This window comes from Agelaius phoeniceus, chromosome 16 (genome assembly GCF_051311805.1).
Source record: "Agelaius phoeniceus isolate bAgePho1 chromosome 16, bAgePho1.hap1, whole genome shotgun sequence".
In the NCBI taxonomy this organism is placed as follows: domain Eukaryota; kingdom Metazoa; phylum Chordata; class Aves; order Passeriformes; family Icteridae; genus Agelaius; species Agelaius phoeniceus.
The window spans coordinates 1,649,259-1,672,365 of record NC_135280.1 but is presented as its reverse complement, the minus strand read 5'-3'; the positions used below and the strand labels follow the sequence as shown (position 1 = coordinate 1,672,365).

Below are 23,107 nucleotides of genomic sequence, written 5' to 3'. Positions count from 1 at the left end.
GCTCGGGCCTTCAAAGAGTGGCGGGCGGCGGGAGAGGGGTGCGGGTGAGCGGGAAAGCCAACGCCGGGAATCCCGGGAAAACTCCGGGAAAACGCCAGGAATTCTCCGGGAATCCCGGGCAGGACGGCACGGCTGGAAGGGCTGAGCGGGCACCCGACTGCTCTGGGGGAGGTTGGTCGGGGGTGCGTTGGGAGGAGGCGGTTTGGGGCCGGGGGGCGAGCGGCGTGTGAGGCGTTGGGGGTGCCGGAGGGAGGGGAAGGGAGTGGGAAATTAAAGGAAGGGACTTTAAAGACCATTCAGTTTCAAGCCCCTGCCATGGGCAGGTTCTGCTTCGGTTAAAATCTTTTCCTAGATTTTCTTTAACTGATTCTTGTTAGTGAAAAATTTCCTCGGAATCAGTGCTGAGATTTTCCCTCCCAGGTGCTGTAACATCACCACTTGTTGTGGGGAGGGATGAGATGGAGGATGTTGGAGTTTGGGAATGGGGTGAGATGGGGGATGTTGGAGTTTGGGAATGGGGTGAGATGGGGGATGTTGGAGTTTGGGAATGGGGTGAGATGGGGGATGTTGGAGTTTGGGAATGGGGTGAGATGGAGGATGTTGAAGTTTGGGAATGGGGTTAGATGGAGGATGCTGGAGTTTGAGAGTGGGGTGAGATGGAGGATGTTGGAGTTTGGAAAGGGGAATGTTGGAGTTTGGGAATGAGTTGAGGTGGGAGATATTTGAGTTTGGGACAGGGGTGAAATGGGGGATGATTGAGTTTGGGAAGGGAAGAGGGAGTAGTGGTTTTGTTGCTGTTCTGGGTGTTTGTGGTGTGGTTGGGTTAGGGGACATCTGAGTTGCTGTTAACAGGAGTTGTTGCAGTGGAATTCTGGAACGGTTTGGGATGGAAGGAACTTTAACAGCAAAATTTGGGAAGAGTAAAGATAAAAAACCCTTCCGGCCCTATATAGTGATAGAGTGAGGATTTACTTTATTCTGGCCAGGATGTGCCACGGGAAATGTTCCATATGCAGGTGGTTCTTTACTAGACAGCTGGCAGATTTATACACACAAAACCCAAAGCAATTCTCATTCATTGGTCCCACATTTAATTTGCATCATTTCCAACAATCCAGTCCCACCACTTGCCATGGGCAGGGACACCTTCCACTCGATCAGGGTGCTCCAAGGCACATCCAGCCTGGCTTTGGACACTCCTAGGGATCCAGGAACAACCACAGCTTCTCTGGGAACCTTTGCCAGGGCCTCCCCACCCTCCCAGGAAAGGATTTATCCCAAAATCCCCTCTAACCTTTCCCTGTCAGTGGGAACTCATTCCCCTTCTCCTCATTCCACAGCCATTCCCACCAAACCCACTGGAACAGCTCATCTCATATTTTAAAGTTTTTTCTTTGTTTTTCTTCTTATTTTCAGGGTTCCTTGGGCTCTGGATGGAAGCTCCAGTGGGTTCTGAGGTGCTGAGTGCACTGAGGATGAAACATCTCTGTCTCTAGTGTAGTTTACCCAGCAGAGAAGAAGAACTTGGGTCTCAGAGGAGTCTTTTTCTTCCCTTGTTCAAGAAAACACCTCAAAAGTACAAATGGATGGCCAGTGTTACCCTGGTGACTGCCAGGTGGTTCCAATTTGGAAGTTGGTGGCCGTGTGGCCATCAGAAAAGGAGGAGGAGGACAATGTAATCCTGATCAGTGATGATGATGATGAAGATGAAGGGGAGAGCACCCAAGGCAGTTCAGTCCTGTTTGTAGAGCCACAGGGTAAGAGCTGTTCCCTTGCTGCTGCTGGAATTCCCTGAAAGATTTAGGGAATAAACTGAATTAATTCTGTGTTACGCTTGAAATCTGTCCTTGTGCTGCACAAGTGAATAAAACCAGGAGGAAATCCCCAGTTTGTAGGGATATCTTTGATGGCACTACTTCAAAGGATGCTGCTGTGTGGTTTTGAAATACTTCAAATTGAGCTCAGATTGGGCCTTTTCAGCTGGGTCCTTTTTGATTTGGCTTGATAGTTCATGGAAGTTTTCTGTGCCATTCTGTCAGATCCTAAAAAGATGTGCTGGAAAGTGCTCAAAAAGTAAATCTCAGTAATTTCTAGCACTGATTTACACCTCCTGCTCTCTTTCCTGCAGAGAAGTCTCCCCTGGAAGAGAAGAAATCAGAGGAGCTGGTGGATGAGGAGGGGGATTTAGTGGTCACCTACTGCAAACAAGCCAATGTGATGCCTCACGCCAGGCACGACTGCACCACGCAGCCCTTTGAGTATGTCCAGGGCTGGGCAGTCCCCCTTGGGCTCCCATTCTCCACATTTCCCTTTGTAACAGCTGCAGGCAGCAGCACAGCTGGGTGAGGATGTGATTTTCCTAATGAACCCTCTGGTTTTCAACCCTGCAGGAGGAGAGAGAGTGACACTTGCTTCCCCCTTGGGAAAAATGCAGATATTTGTGACCAGTGCTACTGCTACATCTGTGACAAACTGGCTGCTGAGGTAAGGGCAGGGCACAGCCTGCAGGAGACAAAGCTGTGCATCAAACAGAGCTTTAGCCAAGCCCTGCCTTAGGCTCAGGTTTTTGGCAGCAGCTCTGCTCAGGTGACTGTGCCTAAATCACTCTAGCTCACGAGTTCTTAAGGTCAGGTCTAGTATCAGATGAGTTATTTATTGAATAGACAGGAGGGAGCAGAGAAAGGGCTTTAAGCAGTTATTTATTACACAGGATGGAACAAAGCAGGTTGCATAAAGCAGTGCACAATAACAAGGTATCTGTATCAAAGCTGGCAAAGAAATAGGATAGATTAGGAGTCAGTAATTCTGCACTCCCAGGAAAGAGTTAAGGGCTCTAAGAGAATAATACAGGAAATTTGATTAACAGCTCCTCATAACTACTAAAAGTGTGGTTCTGTTGGGGTAAACATACATTTATTTGTATGTCCTGTTTGCTTTGGGCACACAGTGCATTTCATAAAATCAGATTACTACATCAGACATTTTTTAATGAATTAGAGAAATGCCAGCTTTCTAGACTGTCCCCACTGGAGTCAGGAGTGGAGGGAATTGTGTGGGGGTGCTTTATTTGCTTGTGCCTTTTGTGAATTTCAGAAGACTTTGAGCTGTGGGCAAAGTTGGGGTGAGCATGCAAAGACAGGGCTCAGTTTGCAGTGGGGAGGGTGCCAGCCCTGAGGTTCTCTGTGAAGGGCTCAGCAATGACAGGTAATCAATAAGGGGCTTTTTTGAATGGTTGCCATGATATCAAATTGTTGCCTGTCAAAATACTTAGTCAGGTTCAAGGAGGATAAAAGGAATTGTAACCCCTCACTCAGTGCTCAGGGGAAAACACAAAACCCAGCAACCTCTCCCTATTTTGTATTTTCTGACACAGTGCCAGCTCTGGACAGTCCCTTCCCTGTGCCACTGCAATGCCCACAACAAGAGCAACTTCTGGAAGGCACAGAGGAACTTTGCCCTGGCTGGAATCCTGGCCACCTTCAACCTGGAGCTGCTGGAGCTGGACACAGAGCTGCGGCGTGGGGGTGGGTGCTGTGTCCCCAGGGCCCTGCTCAGGTCCTGTCCTGGCTGCTCTGTCCCCAGGGCCCTGCTCAGGCCCTGTCCTGGCTGCTCTGTCCCCAGGGACCTGCTCAGGCCCTGTCCTGGCTGCTCTGTCCCCAGGGACCTGCTCAGGTCCTGTCCTGGCTGCTCTGTCCCCAGGGACCTGCTCAGGTCCTGTCCTGGCTGCTCTGTCCCCAAACACCTGCTCAGGTCCTGTCCTGGCTGCTCTGTCCCCAAACACCTGGGGCTGCTCAGGTCCTGTCCTGGCTGCTCTGTCCCCAAACACCTGCTCAGGTCCTGTCCTGGCTGCTCTGTCCCCAAACACCTGCTCAGGCCCTGTCCTGGCTGCTCTGTCCCCAAACACCTGGGGCTGCTCAGGCCCTGCCCTGGGGAACAGCTTGGCTGCTCCACTCCAATCCTTGGGGAGTTTTTAAGGAGTAAATTGTTGCTCCTGTTTTCTTTTTCCATGCTTGGACCAGGGTTTGCAGGTGCAGATTCCTGCTTTTCTCCACCTGGGAGAATCACAGAATGGTTTGGGGTGGAATGGAGCTGGAAGATGATCTCATTCCAACCCCATTCCTTGGGCAGGGACAGCTCCCACTATCCCAGGGTGCTCCAAGCCCCATCCAGCGTGGCCTTGGGCAGCTTCTCTGAGCGCCCTGTGCCAGGGCCTCCCCACCCTCCCAGGGAACTGCTCATTCCCAATATCCCACCTAAATTTCCCCTCTTTCAGCAGCAAAGCTTTCCTGACTGATAAAACTGGATGCAAACAATTTCCTGAATAATTTCACATGTGAACTTTGTCTTTTGATTTTGAAAAACACCATGGAAAAATCTTCATGTGATTTTTTTTTGTCTTGTCTCTTAGGGGATCTCCTAGAAAAATTCATCAGGGATCTTTCTGTAGCCTATAACAAATACCTGATAGGAGAAAGGATCTGTCCCCCAGGATATGAATGCTGCTGCCAGCCAAAGCTGCCCCCAGGGCAGTGCAGGGTCTGCAGCTCACGGAATATGGAGGTGGTGTACAAGTAAGTGACAACAGATTTGAGTTTGTCAGGGCAACTTTGATTTATTTAATGAGTTATAATCAAAGTTGTGGCACCTGAGACAGCAAAAATAAGAGTGGAGAGAACTTGTATGGTCAGCAAGATAAATTGCATTTGGCTGTAGTTTAAAATCCCTCTTCAATGTGGCTTTAAATCTCCTGTGCTGGGCAGGACACCTGAGCATCTCTGATTGTTATAACCTGGCAAAGTGGGAACCTGAGGCCTGGGCTTTGGGGTGGCTTTAGGTGGGATATTGGGAAGGAATCCTTCTCTGGGAGGGTGGGCAGCCCTGGCACAGCTTCCCAGAGCAGCTGGGGCTGCCCCTGGATCCCTGGCAGTGCCCAAGGCCGGGTGGAACGGGGTTTGGAGCAGCCTGGGACAGTGGGAGGTGCTGGGGTTGGAATTTAAGGTATCCTTCCAATCCAAATTATTCTAGGTTGTTTTTTTTTACTAATTTATTTCTTAGAATGTGTCATCTTTTCACTGGTATAACAAACCTTCAAAATTCCAAAATACTGGTTGTGCCAGCACCTCCTCAGCGTGCTGGAGATCTCTGAAGGCAAGGCCGGGCTCTTGATTGCTCTCAAGCTGTGGGATGGCCACAATTACCACTTGTTTAGGAAATCCGTTGTTGCAGACCCTTGATCTTACAGGCCACTTGACTTTCTCAGGTATTCTGATGTTTTCGAGCTGGTAACAAGATTTTTAAATCAGGCAGACCAAGAAAGCCCCAAAGCTGCTGCTGTCATGCTGCTGGGAGCAGCTAAACAGATTGCCCTGCACAAAGACCCTGCTCTGTAAGTACCTGGCCCACAGAGAGTGGGGGATCTTCCTTGTTTCCTCCAGGGGAGGGGAATTGGTGAGAGAATCCTGGGGGTTTGTTTATCAGGAAAGTGTAAAAATCCCAGCCCGGGCTGCAGCACAGCAAGAGGAAGATGAACACATTGAGGGAGAAGTGGGATTTGGAGCAGGAGGGATTTGGGGAAAAAGAGCTTGGATGTGAGAGGGAAAGGTTCAGCAGGAATGAGAGTTTGAGATCTCTGTCAGAAATCCCTGCCAAGGGAAAAAAGCCAGATTTAATATTAAACAACAAGGTTGGTTGGCAAGGTTTGCTCCAGTGCTTACAGGAGAGCTTAGGCACAACAAAGGCAAACAAGCAACAACAAAACCGAACATAATCCAGGCATTCAGGAAAGGAAACGAACCGAGAGCCACCGAGGGCACTGTGGGACAAAGGGAGCAGCAAACACAAAAAGGAGCTGGGCCTTAAAAGCTTTACAGCACTCCCGCTTAAGAGTACTTTAAATTATACCTTAAGCACAGCAATTCAACAAAGAAACAACACTTACACCTAACTTAGGCTTAGCTTAAAACTTAACCTTAACGATTTAAGGGGAAATAACACTTGACCAGCATTTAACCTCACTTAGCACTTCGAAGTGCACATAGCAACTCAGCAAAACATCTTCCAACAACACAGGGAGCTTGACTTTGTGAAACATGAACATTCTGGGGTTTAAATTCAGGGGTTTTGGTAAAAGAGAAGGAAATGGTGTCTGGATTGGTTTGAAAGAGCAGCTCCCCTGCAGTTCCTGCTGAGGAGAGATCCAGATTTGCAAGGAGCAGGCTGCATTTGTTACCTGGGAATTTTTCACTGTGTTTTGCACTTCAGCACTTGTTTCAGTCTTTGCAGGAATGTTTTTTCAGCATGCCAGCTTCCAAGATTTTTCCTTAGCAAGTGTTTTCCTCAACAGTGGAGTACAAAGAAGGGGAAGAGGCAGGAAGGGGAGGCAGGCATTAACCAGTGTTGGTTTTTTCCAGCCTTAGGAGCTGTCAGAACCTTAGCCACACTGCTTCCCTAAGGATTGCTGTCCCATTTCTGTTCCAGAGGTAAGATTGGTTTCCTTGTTGGCTGCAGACTTTCTCCTTGGCTTTAAAACGTGTTGCAGGTGACAAATCCCGTGTTCAGAGGCACGTGGGAGGCCAGGGCAGGTTGTGGTTGTTACACCAAGGAGAGGGCACAGCAGCAGCCTGGCAGGAGTCCCCTGGCATGGAGCATGGAAAAGCTCCCCCAGAGGCTGGAGAATGAGGACACCCAGCTCCCTTGGCTTAATTCACTTCCCATTTTAGCTCTGTCCTTCACCTTTCCCCCCAGATTCACCTGCCAGAGAAGGCTGATGAGTGAGGAGTTCAATTCTTTCCAACCCAGTTCTATGTTCTCACCTTCTCTGGAACTACTGACAAGTACAACCCAAATCCTTCAGCAGTTCTCATTTTCAATTGCTATTCTTGATTTTTTTAATTTCTTACTTGGAACAAAAAAGGCAAAGAGTTTGTCTTTACCTCCCTGCCAAAATTTTAAAGAGTAAACTCTTCTTTTTTATCTCCACTTATCAAGTAATACAGAAATGGTTGCAGTAGCAGGGAAAGGTGCAGGAGCTCAAGCCCTGCACAGTTTGAAGTGTTTGCTGTACACAGTCCTTGGAGATCTTTGTTTTAAAGCTTAAACCCCACAGAACCTTGGTTTTAGAAATAACAGCACAAGAATAATTTCATTATTCACTACAAAACTTAAAGCAGAAATTCACATACAGAACCAAACAAAAAAAACCCCAAATTTGTGCAGTTTCCCATATGATTAAAAAGAACTTGTTAGTAACTCACCTAATTTAAAATACCCTTTCTGAATTATTTTTCTTTTCAAATCACAGGATCATAACCCGACTTCAGAGGATGCTGGTGCTGTGTGACTTCCCAAAAATTCTTTATGACAAGTTTGTGGAGTTTTTCCAGTCCATCTCCCTTCCCTGCCACTGCTATGCCTTCTCCAACAGGTGAGTTCTGGGGCTTCTGAGTGTTCAGTTTGGATCCAGTTGCCTGTGGAATATTCTTTCCCTGATAATAAAAGTGGGAGCATTTTAGAAGAATATTTCAGTATTTGCTGCTTTCCCTGGTTGTTGTTTGATGCCATGACTGAGCTGTTCTCCCTAAAGTTTTATTTCCTTTCCCCCAGAACTGAGCTCTAAACCCCAAAATGTTTTATTAATCAAATTTCACAATCCTTCAAGGAGCTAATGAGTGGTGTACAACAAAACACAGTTAAAATTTTGCTTTGTTTTTATCCTTCCAGCTTGAATGTTTTGCCCTGGGACCACATGCTACTGACCACAGTTTTAAAAGGCCAGAACATCACTGGGCAGAGGAGACAGAAAGGAAGGAAAACCTACCTGTGGGAAGCACTCCCTGTTGTGGAGGCTCGAGTGGAGAAGCTGCTGGAGAAAAAGAAGTGAGATTGCTTTGGCTTTTCCACTTGGTGAACTCAATTCTTACATTTTGACTGCTCCAAACCTCTGTACTTTGGTATGGGGAAACACAAAACTGTACTTTGGTATGGGGAAACACAAAACAAACTCTTTCTTTTAATTTTTTTTCCTCCCAACAAGGCCAGGAGCTTTTTGAAGTCGCTCAGAGCCCTTTGAACGCCTCAGGACCAAATAAAGATTGCTGGAGTGGCTCATTTCTGTGTCTGCATAAACTCTGCAGGTTTTACATGTTGATGTTTCAAGCAGTTCCTCTTCATCAGAGGCTGACCAGTGGAAGGCAGCCAGAAGAGTCTGCTCTGGGCCTTCAGAAAATCCAATATTGCAAAGAATCCAGTCCACTTAAAGAATTCAGCTGCAAGGCAACCTCTGGTTTTATTTTGCCAGAGCTGAGATAATCTGAGAATAACCTCTAGGAACTTCTTTCCAGCTGTGTTTGTGTCCTGCTGTGCAATGGCTCCTGTGTGGGAAGCTGTCCTGCTTTGCTTCTTTCATTGTTTGCCCTGTGCACAGTTCTGCACTTCCTTCCCTTCCTTCTCACCTTCTCTCCTTCTCCCCAGGTACAAGGAGGTTGTTCGGTACCTGAGAGCTGTGAAATGCAATGAAAACCAAAGGTAAATGGCTTTTCCCTTTTTCCTCTCTCTTTTCCCCTATTCCCCTCTCTTTTCTGCTATTCCCCTATTCCCTTCCCTTTTCCCCTTTTCCTTTTTCCTCCCTTTCCTTTTCCCCTCTCTTCCTCCCCCTTTTCTTTCCCTTCTCTTTTTCCTCCCTTTCCTTTTTCCCCCTCTTTTCCTCCCTTTCCTTTTTCCCCCTCTTTTCCTCCCTTTCCTTTTTCCCCCTCTTTTCCTCCCTTTCCTTTTTCCCCCTCTTTTCCTCCCTTTCCTTTTTCCCCCTCTTTTCCTCCCTTTCCTTTTCCCCCCTCTCTTTCCCCCCTATTTCCTTTTTCCCCCCTCTCTTTCCCCCCTATTTCCTTTTTCCCCCCTCTCTTTCCCCCCTATTTCCTTTTTCCCCCCTCTCTTTCCCCCCTATTTCCTTTTTTCCCCCTCTCTTTCCCCCCTATTTCCTTTTTCCCCCTCTCTTTCCCCCCTATTTCCTTTTTCCCCCTCTCTTTCCCCCCTATTTCCTTTTTCCCCCTCTCTTTCCCCCCTATTTCCTTTTTCCCCCTCTCTTTCCCCCCTATTTCCTTCTTTTTCCTCCCTTTCCTTCCCTGCTTTTTCCTCCCTTTTTCCCCCCTCTCTATTCCCTCCCCTCTGTAATGGTCAAGCCCAGCCAGCTCTCTCCACAAATCCTACAGAAACCCCATCCTAATGAACCCTAAACCTTCATTTCCCCTTCCCAGGCTCCGGGACCTTCGGGATCTGATTCCCTTCTACCTGTGCAAAACTGGGAATTTCCTGGATGCTGCCCACTCCCTGCTGTTCCCTGTGAACAGCCTGGCCTGCTGCTCTGCCTGCAGGATCACCCCCTGCCAGTTCAAGGTCTACCTCAAGATCTTCAGGACAGGCTGTGTTCCCTCTGGGAATGACATGCTGGAGACAGGGCCCTGGGTTACAGCTGGCAAGTGGCACTTCATCCTTCCTTCCTTCCTTCCCTGGGAACTTCATTCCAGCTCCTCACTGGCAGGCAGAGGAGGGACACCCTGAGCCCAGCTGGGGATTGGGTGAGGGTGGGGAGGCCCTGGATCCCTGGAGGTGTCCCAGGCCAGGCTGGACAGGGCTTGGAGCCCCCTGGGACAGTGGGAGGTGTTGGGTTGGGGCTGGATGGGCTTTGAGGTTCTTTCCAACCCAAACAGCAGGCAGGAAGGCTGACTGTGTATTGGGGCATGAATTTATTCACTTCACTTAAAACACTGATTTTGTCAGTTCATTTTCTGCTGAAAGCAAAGCAAGAGAAACTATTCAGAGAAAATCCAAAGCCCTTCATTCATTCCCTCCCAGCATTGCCACTGTCATGGGGGACTTGGCTTTATGTCTCAGCCATGACCTTGAGGAGAAAACCTCCTGATGGGAGATGTTTCATCATCAGAATCATGAGCTCTGATAATTGCCATCATCTGTCCTGGGTTCTGTCACCTCTCAGGGTGCCTTCTGCCACAGAAGATTCATTTGGGAGTTGTTCCCTACGGGCAGAATTCTTGGAAGTGTGAGCTCCCTCAGTGTGGTGTGATGTCCATAACAAAACTTCTCTGGGATCACCTGGCTCAGTCTGCATGGTGCCCACACTTTGCAGCTTTCCAGAGCTGTGCTTTGTAGCTGATGTTTATTCATTCCACCACAAACCAGTGCAGAGCAGCTGTAAACACCTCCTGGCTGTGCAGAAACAAACCTGGAACCAAGTGAACATCCAGGTTGAGTTCCTGCTGTGCAGTCACTTGGGCTGTGTGGGGTCTGGCTTTGATAATTTTCATTTCCATCCCTGCAGGCTCTCCCCTGAGGAACACTGTGCTAATTAAGCAGGCACTCAAGCTGCTCTACAGCAGTGAGGCACTCTACAGGAATGTGAGTGTGGCCAAAATCCCTCTTCCCTCCTGCTCCCACTCCTTGAGAGAGCATGGATTTACTCTGACCTCTCTTTCCTCTGAATAATTCACCCCTCTGCCCAAACTTCACTTTGTAACACAAATGTTCTGTTGTTTTTTAGGCCAAATGTTGGAGTTCCTTCATCATGATTTTGGGGAGCAGTGATCTGTTGGAAAAGAGGGGGCACCTGCTCCCCTTACCCCTGGGAGAGCCCCCCCTTAGCTTCCAAGAGGTACCAAACAGTGCTGGGAGAACCTCCTGGCTTGGGGTTGGACAGGATTCCAACCTCCTGGCTTGGGGTTGGACAGGATTCCAACCTCCTGGCTTGGGGTTGGACAGGATTCCAACCTCCTGCCTTGGGGTTTGGACAGGATTCCAACCTCCTGCCTTGGGGTTGGACAGGATTCCAACCTCCTGGCTTGGGTTTGGACAGGATTCCAACCTCCTGGCTTGGGTTTGGACAGGATTCCAATCTCCTGCCTTGGGTTTGGACAGGATTCCAACCTCCTGGCTTGGGTTTGGACTGGATTCCACTGGATGTGGGAATTGGCTCCTTCTCCCAGATGCCAAAGTGAGCTTCCAGTGCCTCATCCTGTGCCAGGGTGGCTCTGCAGCATGTGGGGGTTCAGGAGTGTTAAAGGCAGCTGGAAATGGATTCATTCTGCTCCCAGCTCAGGCCTGCCACTGCTTCTGGGTCTGTCCATGGTGAGATGGATCAGATCAGAAAGGGCCTGGACAGGGGGAATGGCTTCCCACTGCCAAAGGGCAGAGCCAGGTGGGAGATGGGGAAGGAATTCCTGGCTGGGAGGGTGGGCAGGCACCATCCTCTGCAGAAATGCTGAGGAAGTCACTGGAAAGCACATGAAACCCCCATTTCTGGCATGGTTTGGGGTGCCTAAATACAGACCAATAATGCCATTTTTACTCCTGTCTGAGACCATCTAGACAAGACTGGCAGATGCTGGGGGCTTTTGGTGAAGAGTAGATGACAGTGACTGCAAGGGGCTCCAAGCTGTGGCTGTCCCTGGGTCCCTGGCAGTGCCCAAGGCCAGCTGGGACAGTGGGAGGTGTCCCTGCCATGAGGTGATTTTTCCATCTCAGCCCTCCAAAAATGAAGAGTTGTTGATGATAGGGTTTGGTTGGTGCTGCAGAGCCTCAATTCCCCTTGAGGGTGATGTGGAACAGGCACCATCCTCTGCAGAAATGCTGAGGAAATCACTGAAATGCACATGAAAGCCCCATTTCTGGCATGGTTTGGGGTTTGTCTGGGGAGGATCTGCCATCCCTGTCCCTCACTGTCCCCTTGCAGAATGTGCTGGCAGCCAGTGGCAACTTCCTGGAGGATCTCAAGTCTGGAGTTAATGTCTCTTTACCATCTGCTGTTTTCTCTGGTCAGGTGAGTGATGACAACAAAGGGATTTATTTATCCCCAGCAGTGAAAAATGTTGGGTTATTAAGAAAAGCTTCTAAGAGGGGCCTGAAAGATTTTTTTGGGGGGTGATCAGATTAAGATTAGCACAGTCTAAACCCTGGAGCAGATATGGAGGTAGAGAACTGAGGGTCTCTTCTGCTCTGCACATCTTCAGGCCAGGAGAAATCCTTATCCCTGTCCAAACTGATGGATTTATAAAGGAGGAGGGCCAGGAATAATTGATTGTGTCCTAACTTCTCCCAGGGTTTGGCTCAAACAGGACACTGGGGCTTCCCAAAACTCAGAATTGCCCAGAAGTTCTAAATTTCTTTTCAATTAAGGGTCTCAGGTATGTGGGACTTGTTTGAAGACAGCAGGAATAACATTCCATATTCAATGCACTCTCCTAAGGAGCTGCCTTACTCTTTTTTGATATTTTTGGAGGAAATTTCAGTTTATTCCCCAAAGATGTGACTCCTGAGCTGGATTTTTTCCCTTTTAATTCCCTATTTCTGCTCCTGGGTGAGATTCCTCTTTTATATGAGCACTTGGAGAGCACCAGTAATAAAATCCCCCTTCCATGCCCCTGTGTTTAACTCTTGATAAGGTTCTTGTGGGTTTCTTGTGTGCCCTCCAAGCTCTCTGGCTGACCTGGAATAACTCAGTGCTGGTTTGAGTGGGTAAATGAAGGGAAAGCAGCTGTTGAATGCATTTCTTCCCTTGTTGCTGTCTCTTGTGTAGCTGCACCACGAGGCTTCTCTCATCCTGGCAGTGCAAGCAGTGCAGCAGATGCTGTGTTGTGACCTTCCCCACTTGACTTCCTTCTTGGAGGTAGTCCTGGCTTTTGGGGTGAGTCCTACAAACTGATTCCTGTTCTAAGAGATGGAAACAAATAATGTTTAAAATCTCTGAGATGATGAAAACACCATCCTGTGATGACAACAAAGGGATTTATCCCCAGCAGTGAAAAATGTTGGGTTATTAAGAAAAGCTTCTAAGAAGGGCCTGAAAGATTATTTTTTTTTTGGGGGTGTGTGATAAGATTAAAAGATTAGCACAGTCTAAACTCTGGAGCAGATATGGAGGTAGAGAAGTTTTAGCCACGTTTAATTTGACTTCGATTTTTATTCTTTTTTTTTTTTTTTAATTTATTTCCAGGAATGATTGGCACTGAGGTTAAATCATATTTTATCTCTTCTTAGAAAAACTTCTGGGCTCTGAGGCTGCTGCTGGACCAGCTCTGCTGTGAGGAGCACATCCTGTGTGGCACTGCCAACCTGCTCCTGAGGGACCTGAGTCGGGAGGAGGGGACCATGCTGAGAGTGTGAGTGAGCCCTGTCTGCCTGCCCTGGCAATGCAGCACAGGGACAATGGGGCTGTGGATCTGGGGAGTGCACAGCTGGGGTGAAGTTCCTCCACCATGGCTCTGGGGAGCAGGGACAGAGGGGGCACCTCCTTCCCTTGGCCCTGGGAGAGCCCCCCTGGCTTCCAGCACTGCTGGCAGCATCTCCTGCCTTGGCTCTGTGGGAATTGGCTGCTCCCAGTGCCTCAACCCCTGTGGTTTTGTTGTCCAGGTGGCAGAACCTTGGTCCCCAGTACGTGGGGGAGTTCCTGTGCCTGTTCCTGACCTGCAGACACAAGAGGATGCAATCTGTGGGGCTCTTCAGCCTCAACGTGGTCATAGAGAACCTGCACCTGTGAGTGACTGCCCCAGGGCCCCCTGAAATCAGTCCTGGCATTGTCCCATTCTGAGAGTGGGGAATAACCCAGGGCCACCTGCAGTAAATCCTGGGATTGTCCCATTGGGACTGGATTGGCCCCAGAGCCACCTGAAATCCTGGAATTGTCCCTTTGGGACTGCCCAGGGCCACCTGAAATAAATCCTGGAATTGTCCCCCTGGGAACTACCCCAGAGCCACCTGCAATAAATCCTGGGATTGTCCCATTGGGACTGGATTGGCCCCAGAGCCACCTGAAATAAATCCTGGAATTGTCCCTTTGGGACTGCCCAGGGCCACCTGCAAGAAGTCTTGGGATTGTCCCATTGGGACTGAAATAAATCCTGGAATTGTCCCATTGGGAACTACCCCAGAGCCCCCTGCAATAAATCCTGGCATTGTCCCTTTGGGACTGCCCCAGAGCCACCTGAAATTCTGGGATTGTCCCATTGGGACTGCCCAGAGCCACCTGCAATAAATCCTGGGATTTTCCCCCTGGGAACTCCCCCAGAGCCACCTGCAAACCCTGGGGTTCCCCCCAATCATTCTCCTGTAAATCTGGAATCACCTTGGCTTGCAGCTGTGACCTGTTGGATTTTTGTGGATTTTTGAGCCATGCAAAGCCAGGGGTGGCTGCAGCTGTGGCCAGCTGGGAGGGAATGAGTGGGAATTTCTCTGTGTTTCAGATGTCCCTGGGCCAAGCAGCTCTGCACCTTTTTCCATGAGTCTGTGAGTATCCCAATGTTTGTAGGATTTATCAGCAAACCCTGATACCCCTCACCAATCAAATATTGAAATGGTTTTTGTATCAAAAAAAAAAAACCATTCCTGAAGGGAATTAAGTGTTCTGTCTCTTGCCAGGGCTTGGGGCAGCTCCCCTTTGGCACCACAGTTCACCAGGAAGTTTCCAAGTTCGTCAGTGCTTTTGAGAAGCTTTAACTGGGACCAAATCCTCAGGAATGTTTTCCAGTTGGTTTTTCATCCATCCAGTCTCTTCCTGGAGAGTTCCTTGGGTTTGCTTTGGTTGTCACCTCCAGGAAGAGTCAGCTGAAAACTGAATTCCCTGGCTCTGGAGTGGGACCAGAGCCACATTTTGGGAGTTTCTTGCAGTTCCACATTTTCAGGAGTTGTTGGAAGAGGCAGAAGGCTGGAGTTGTTTTCAGAAGCTGACAAAAGCTTCTGGATGGAGCATGAAGCAGCAAAGAATTTTTCCTCTTTTTGGGACACAAACCTTGCAAGAGGCAACTGCTGAGAGGGAAAAGCTTCCAGCAGGAAACCAGGGAGCTGAGAACTCCCTCTGCAGCAGTTTGGGGTCAGGTGCTGTTTGCACAGCTCTGATTTTGGGTTTCATTCTGAACCAAGAGGCTGGAAGATAAAACTGAGCTTTATTTTCTTCAAGCAGCCCCAGTGTGGGGCAGTGGAGAGCTGGTTTGATTTGGAAATAATCCAGCTTGCAGGCTGGGCTTTTTGTTTTCTGCTGAAAATAAAGTTTAGATTGGTGCAGGTGGCATTTCCCAAATCCTAAATCTGATGGGAATTTGGAATTCACTCTGACCTGGAAGAACTCTGGAGCCTCTGCCCCTTTGGGATCCCTCTGTGCTTGGGCAGGCAGGAAAATGAGCCCCAGGATGTGCCCAGGGGCACTTTGCACATTCCCACAGGGGTTTGGGGGCTTCTGCAGCTCTTGGTATCCCAAAGTTCCCACCAAAAATGCACCTGGATGGAAATCTGACACCTTGATCATTAAAACTCTCTAAGTTCCACTGTAACATTGATATTTTGGGTGGTTTTTTTGGTTGTTCACTTGGTTTGGGGTGGGGTTTTTGGGGTTGTGTTTTGTTTTGGGCATGGGAATTTATTTTTGGCTTTGGTTTCTTTGGGGTTTTTTTAATTGGGTTTTTTAATTGGGTGTTTTGGTCCTGGGTTTTTGGGGGTTGGGGTTTTTTGGCTTTGAGAGGTTTTTTGCCTCTTGGGTTTATTTTGTTGGGAGATTGGGTTTTTTTGGGAGGTTGGTTTTTTTTAGGAAGCTGAGGGTTTTGGTGAGGGTTTATGGTTTTTTTTAGGAAGTTGAAGGATTTTGGGAGGTTGGGTTTTTTTAGGATGTTGAGAGGGTTTTGGGGGGTTTTTCTGAGTTGAGAGGGTTTTGGGGGCATTTAGGGCTTTGTTAGGAAGTTGAGGGATTTTTGGGGGTTCAGGGGTTTTTTTTGTGGAGTTGAGGTTTTCCTTTGAATATTTTGGGTTTTTTTTTGGGGTTTGAATTTTTCCCTTGGGGTTTGCCTGGGCCAGGCTGAGTCTCCTCCAGATCCCCCCATCCCAGGACCCCAAAGAGGGACTGGGAGCAGATTTAGGGCAGGGGCTTTGTGTCCCCTTCCAGCCTGGATTTCACCCCCTTGGCACAGGAAATCTGGGAAATGCTTCTTTCCTGTAAATAAACCCTTCTCCATTATTGATCCCTGCTCAACTTTACTGCCTTGGAGCAGCCCTATGGATCCTTTAGGTAATGATTTAATCTTTTATGGATGAGGAAAAAAACCTTTTCTGGAGCTCTGCACTTCCCTCTGGTCCTGGAGGAGGGCTGAGCTCTGCTCCAGGTCAAATGGGGAGGAACAGAGCTCATTAAAAATGGAAAAGTGGCTTTGGGGCAGGAAATGGGGCCCTGGAGCTGCCTCATCCCAAAGCTGCAGCAGCCACAGCAGGAGGGAGCAGAGCTGCAAGGAAGGGACAGCGCCAAAAATGACATTTCACAGGGAAAGGTGGGAATTGCACCTGGAACATCATGAATTTCACAGGGAAAGGTGGGAATTTCACCTGGAACATCATGAATTTCACCCAGAAAATGGTGAACAGGGACAGGAGGAGAGGGAACTCCTCTGAGTTGGATATTTGGGAAAATTCCTTCATGGAAGAGCTGGAAGGGGCTGCCTGGGCAGGGACATCCCCAGGAGGGTTGGGGACAGGAGTCAGTGGGGATCCATTAAAGGTTGGATTTGGGGATCTTGGAAGGAATTTCCCACCCTGAGGCTGTTCCCTCTCCTGTCCCTTGTCACCCCCTGGCTGTCCCCTCCTGGCAGGAGTTCTGCAGAGCCAAAACTTCCCCCTGCTCCCCCTTTTCTCCAGGCTGAGCCCCTTCCCAGCTCCCTCAGCCCCTCCTGCTGCTCCATTCCCTGCCCCAGCCCCTTTTCCCTGTTCCTGCCCCTAAATCAGCTCTGAGGATCAGGGTCCCTGTCCTTGGCCCTAAATCAGCTCTGAGGGTCAGGGTCCCTGTCCTTGGCCCTAAATCAGCTCTGAGGGTCGGGGTCCCTGTCCTTGGCCCTAAATCAGCTCTGAGGATCAGGGTCCCTGTTCCTGCCCCTAAATCAGCTCTGAGGGTTGGGGTCCCTGTCCTTGGCCCTAAATCAGCTCTGAGGGTTGGGGTCCCTGTCCTTGGCCCTAAATCAGCTCTGAGGGTCGGGGTTGGGTCCCTGCCCAGCTCCCCTGGGATCCCAGGGACATTTCCAGCTGCTCTCCCAGCCTGAAATCCCAGTTTTAATCCCAGGCCTGGGGAAATGGCATCTCAACAGATGGCTCTGCTCGATAATAGTGCAGAGCCTGGGGAGCTTCAGCTGCAAAATCCAGGGGGGGCTGCACCCCAAAATCCCTGGAATCCCAGCCTGCTCCTGTCTGGAGCATGGGATGGACCCCAAATCCATGGAATCCCAGCCTGCTCCCGCCTGGAGCATGGGATGCACCCCAAATCCATGGAATCCCAGCCTGCTCCCGCCTGGAGCATGGGATGCACCCCAAATCCATGGAATCCCAGCCTGCTCCTGTCTGGAGCATGGGATGCACCCCAAATCCATGGAATCCCAGCCTGCTCCCGCCTGGAGCATGGGATGCACCCCAAATCCATGGAATCCCAGCCTGCTGCTGCCTGGAGCACGGGATGCACCCCAAATCCATGGAATCCCAGCCTGCTCCTGTCTGGAGCATGGGATGCACCCCAAATCCCTGGAATCCCAGCCTGCTCCTGCCTGGAACACGGGATGCACCCCAAAATCCATGGAATCCCAGCCTGCTCCTGCCTGGAGCATGGGATGCACCCCAAATCCATGGAATCCCAGCCTGCTCCTGCCTGGAGCATGGAATGCACCCCAAATCCATGGAATCACAGCCTGCTCCTGCCTGGAGCACGGGATGCACCCCAAAATCCATGGAATCCCAGCCTGCTCCTGCCTGGAGCAGATCCCTGAAGGGAAGGGATGGGAGCCCAGGGCAGGATCCTGCTTCTGGCACTTCAGAAGGACAGAGAAAACACATCATTTTTTAATAGATTTTAAATATTTTATATATTGATTTCCTATGTATGTCCTATAAGATGTCTCTTTCAGGAAGCCGTTATATTTTTATTTTCATCTTTTTAAATTTTTATTTTTATATTTTTATATTTTATATTTTTATATTTTATTTTAAAATATTTTTATTTTTATATTTTACATTCTTATTTTAATTTTCATTTTATATTATTTTTTTATTTTTACTTTTCTAGAACTATTTATATAACATGCTAATTATATTTATAGAATTTATATAAGTATTTGTCTATAGTATTTATATTTGTATATTTATTTCTTTTATATTTTCCTATTTTCTATTTTGTATATTTATTTTTATTATGTATATTTATTTTTATATTTTTTAATATTCATATCTATTTTGTGTGTATATATTTATATTTATATATACATACATGTAAACATGCACATGTATGTATGCATATATAGATATTCTTTACATTAAATGTTATCCATAATGCATAAAAAATAATAAATCTGATCTAGAAATTGTATCCTGTCTACATAAACACATATGTGTAATATGAATTTATTTCCCACTGCAATTTGATAAAAAATTCAAATATAGATTTGATTTTATATATAATTTGGTATGTGTTAAAAAAAAAAAATATATATATATATATACACGCACTCTCTTGTCTTTGTGTGTGTATATATATATATATATATATATACACATACACAAAGACAATATAATATATTAGATCTATATATCTAAATATGTTAGATATTATTTATTATCTTATTATATACAAAATCATGGGCCTGGATGGTCTTTAAGGTTCCTACCAACCCAAACCATTTCATGATTCTCTTTTATATATATATTTTAAAAATTAAATATATATAGATATATATTCTACAATATTATATTATATATTTATATTTATATTTATTCTATCATATATGTATCATATGTATTCTATCATATTTAGACATATACGATCTTTATATATAATCTTAAATATATATATTATAATATTTTAATTTTTTTATTACTTTATATTTATATTTCACCTTCACCTTCTCTCTCCCCCAGGGAATTCTCTCCCTCAGGAAGTGGGAATGGCTCCAGCCCCAGTTATTGGGGTAGGACCAGCCCGGCCCAGGTGTGATGCAGAGACACAAAATCCAATATTAACTCCAAATTTAAATCCATGTTTAATATTATCCCGATATTAAATCCATATTTCTATTGGTTTTATTTATAGAAATATTCTATATTTATTCCCTGGGGAAGGAGGAGCCCTGGGCCAGGATTTGGGTGGGTTTTGCTGTGTTCAAACCTTGTTTGTTTTTTTTAAGCACCAACTTTTACCCCAGGTTTATTTTTAACAAAGGCAGGGGGGTCTCACCTCTGGTTTTCCATGGATTATTTTGGCTTTAATCAGCTCCAGCTGTTCCAGGGCTTTTGTCTTTCCCTGCAAACCCCTCATCGATAATTCTGATTAATTCCGATTAATTCTGATTATTGATGACGCTGCCCCTTCTCCCGCCAGGTGTTCCATCCCTTTTATTTTCCACTTTTTTTAGTTATTCCCAGCCTCTCCATCTCCTCCGGCTTCGGGAAGGGGGAAAAGCCACAAAATCCAGCGGGGAGCAGAGCGGGAAAACCGGGAAAGGGAGGAGGGAAGGGATGAAGGAAGGAGTTGGGGAAGGGATGAAAAAAAGGATGAGGGAAGGGATGAGGGAAGGGAAGGAAAGGAAAGGATGAGGGAAGGAAGGGATGAGGAAGGGATGAGAGAAGGGAAGAAGGCAGGGATTGGGACAGGGATGCAGGAAGAGATCAGGGAAGGGATTCAGGCAAAGATCAGAGCAGGGATGAAGGGATGAAGGAAGGGATGAAGGGATGAAGGAAGGGATGAAGGGATGAAGGAAAGGATGAAGGCAGGGATGAAGGCAGGGATGCAGGAAGGGATGAAGGAAAGGATGAAGGCAGGGATGAAGGCAGGGATGAAGGAAAGGATGAAGGCAGGGATGAAGGCAGGGATGAAGGCAGGCATCAGGGCAGGGATGCGGGAAGGGATTTGGGCAAAGATCAGGTCAGGGATCGGAGCAGGGATGAGGGAAGGGATTGGGGCAGGGATCAGGTCAGGGATCCCCTCCCAGGGCCTCCCTGGGGATGTCCCCCAGCTCTCCCCTCTCCCTGTGCCCCTCAGGACGGGGGAGCAGCCGGGATAACCCCAATTCCAGAGCCGGAATAGCAGGAGGCGCCTCCATCCCGGGCGCTCCAGCGGAGCCAAATCCCCGGGGAGCGGCGGGGGGAGGATTCAGCCGCGATCCCTCGGCACCAGCCGAGCACTCTCAGATCATCCCGAGCGCTCGGGACCGCCGGGAGCCGGGGAGGCTGCGGGAGGAGCGCGGCCAAGGCCAGGGCTGCAGCTGCGGCCCCGTTTCTCTGCTGCCGGAGTCCCCGAACCAGGTGCGAGCGGGGATGTGCGGGGTCGGGGCAGCTCCCGGGGCGGGGACGGGGCCGATCCCGCTCCTGGCTGCACTCCGGGGATGCCAGGCTGGGATGGAGCGGGGCTGGCATGGAGCGGCAGGGTCTCAGCCTTCCCTGCCCCTTCTCCCGGGGTTCATGGGCTTGGGGACAGGGAAATGTCCCCTTGTGCCGCCGGGCTTTGGGGTGGGACGGGGGCCACCCCACTGCGGGCACTGCTTGAGCCCCCTCTGCTGCTGTGCCTCAGTTTCCCCATCACGCCCATCCTCCCACGGGGTCACTGTTGGGGGACAATGGGGTGGGGGGGTGCAGAGGGGTTTGCTTTGCTCCCCAAATCTGTGCTGGCCGCCCCCCTGAGCCCTTTCCAGCGCTCTTGAGGTAGCCCCAAATCCCTCCTGGTCCCTTCAGAGCCGTGGTCGGGCAGGACAAGGACAAACAGCCCCTTCCCGAGGAGCCTCGGGCTGCTCTGTGCTGCTCCCCACCCAAATTCCAGTCAAATCTGCCTCAGTCCCCGCGTTTTGCATGAGAGGAGCGCTGGGCAGCCTTTGCCTCAACCAAAACAGCCCCAAAAGCTCCCGGAGCCCTTGGCTGCTCATCTGTGGGCTTGGAAACCTCCCCCAGAGCCTGTCCCCATCCTGGGGGAGCCTTTGGGGTGCAACTGAGGGGTCAGGGCAGGACAAGGCACCAAAATCCCCATTCCCAGCCCAACGGAGCCCTCGGAGAGCGCGATGGACGAGTGGGATCTCCCACAATGGAAAAAAGAGGTGGAAAGCCTCAAGTACCAGCTGGCCTACAAGAGGGAGATGTCCTCCAAGACCATACCTGAGTGAGTGGGGACCTCCTTTCCTTTCCTTTCCTTTCCTTTCCTTTCCTTTCCTTTCCTTTCCTTTCCTTTCCTTTCCTTTCCTTTCCTTTCCTTTCCTTTCCTTTCCTTTCCTTTCCTTTCCTTTCCTTTCCTTTCCTTTCCTTTCCTTTCCTTTCCTTTCCTTTCCTTTCCTTTCCTTTCCTTTCCTTTCCTTTCCTTTCCTTTCCTTTCCTTTCCTTTCCTTTCCTTTCCTTTCCTTTCCTTCCCTTCCCTTCCCTTCCCTTCCCTTCCCTTCCCTTCCCTTCCCTTCCCTTCCCTTCCCTTCCCTTCCCTTCCCTTCCCTTCCCTTCCCTTCCCTTCCCTTCCCTTCCCTTCCCTTCCCTTCCCTTCCCTTCCCTTCCCTTCCCTTCCCTTCCCTTCCCTTCCCTTCCCTGTATTCTATACATTCTATGTTGTCCATAATGCCTAAAAAATAATAAATCTGAGCTAGAAATTGTATCCTATCTACATAAACACATACGTGCAATATGAATTTTATTTTCCACTGCAATTTGATTAAAATTAAAGTATATATTTGATTTTTATATAATTTGGTATGCATATATATATATATATATATATGTATACATATGCAGTCTCTTGTTTTTGTATATATATATATGATTTATTTTTTTATTATATACAAAATCGTGGCCCTGGATGGTCTTTAAGGTTCCTACCAACCCAAACTATTCCATGATTCTCTTTTATATATGTATTTTTAAAATTAAATATAGATATATCGATATAGATATATATATAAAATATATATAGAAGATATATATTTAGATTATATATATTATATATAGTATATTATGTATTATATATTATATTATATACTATTATATACTATTATATACTATAATATATTATTATGTATTATTATATGTATTATATATTATATACTATTATATATTATATTTATATTATATAAAAAATATATATATTTAGAATATACATATTCTACTCTATCACATTATATGATACAGTAGAATCTGCACTCAGGGTGCAGATCCCCCCTTCCCAGAGCTTTGCAGAGCTCAAAATCCTTTAAATCACGGCTGGCTCTGTTCCCTGCCTGCTCTGTCACAGAGCTGGGGACAGCCCCAGGATCCCCCCAGGGCCCCCCTTGGGCTGTGCCCACCCTCCCTCCCCTCTCTGCAGGTTTGTGAAGTGGATCGAGGACGGGATTCCCGAGGATCCCTTCCTGAACCCAGAGCTGATGAAGAACAACCCCTGGGTGGAGAAAGGCAAATGCATCATCCTCTGAGGCTCTGTCCCCCCTGCAGGACGGGCCTGGACCCCTGAGCTCCAGTTCCAGCCCCAGACCCTGAACAAAGCCCTGCCCTCTGCTCCTTTCTGCTCTCGTAGCTGTAGAAGGGGTTTTAGAAATGGGGGGACACGGGGAAAGCCCCAGGATGGGCAGCCTGGGGGGAGGAGCAGCAAAAGCTGCTCCAGGGGTGTGCTGCAGCTTCATCTCACACTTCTGCCACCCCAAACAGGCAGAGTTTTGCAACCTGTAAAGAAGCTTTTTATAAACCCCCCCATTTTTAGTGATTTTAGATACTTTTGTACACTGTAGGATATTGCTTCACAGCAAACCAGGCAGAACCTGGCCCCTCGAGTTTATGTCTGAAATAAACAGAGCAATACTTCACCATTGATTTTGTTAGATCCATTTTATTTATTTTCTTTTTTTTTAACAAAATAAGAGGGTAATAAAAAAGATCATGGCCCAAAATCGTGGGCACACAGGCCAGCCATGGGTTGGAAAGGCAAACCCAGCTGATCCTCCAGCTCCAGCTCAGCTGAGCACAGCCCTAGAGCAGGTCCCTGATGCAGAGGATCCCCTAGAGCAGGTCCCTGATGCAGAGGTGCCCCTAGAGCAGGTCCCTGATGCAGAGGATCCCTTAAAGCAGGTCCCTGATGCAG

General features: G+C 48.1%; 2 protein-coding genes across 2 annotated transcripts; both read left to right on the top strand.

Annotated features, from left to right (window-relative positions):
- Positions 1–52: 52 nt before the first annotated feature.
- Positions 53–15,274, top strand: LOC143695345 (uncharacterized). The gene is made up of 20 exons (XM_077186851.1): positions 53–171; positions 1,417–1,757; positions 2,129–2,258; positions 2,391–2,484; positions 3,374–3,524; positions 4,409–4,571; positions 5,261–5,386; positions 6,411–6,479; positions 7,301–7,423; positions 7,720–7,875; positions 8,470–8,523; positions 9,249–9,466; positions 10,331–10,407; positions 10,550–10,660; positions 11,738–11,824; positions 12,581–12,688; positions 13,042–13,163; positions 13,414–13,536; positions 14,244–14,286; positions 14,419–15,274. Exons 2-20 carry the CDS (start codon positions 1,583–1,585, stop codon positions 14,494–14,496), a joined length of 2,208 nt encoding a protein of 735 aa, XP_077042966.1. The 5' UTR covers positions 53–171; positions 1,417–1,582; the 3' UTR covers positions 14,497–15,274.
- Positions 15,275–20,153: 4,879 nt separating this feature from the next.
- On the top strand, positions 20,154–22,835 carry GNG13 (G protein subunit gamma 13). The gene is made up of 3 exons (XM_054644034.2): positions 20,154–20,313; positions 21,035–21,157; positions 22,340–22,835. Exons 2-3 carry the CDS (start codon positions 21,060–21,062, stop codon positions 22,443–22,445), a joined length of 204 nt encoding a protein of 67 aa, XP_054500009.1. The 5' UTR covers positions 20,154–20,313; positions 21,035–21,059; the 3' UTR covers positions 22,446–22,835.
- Positions 22,836–23,107: the final 272 nt, after the last annotated feature.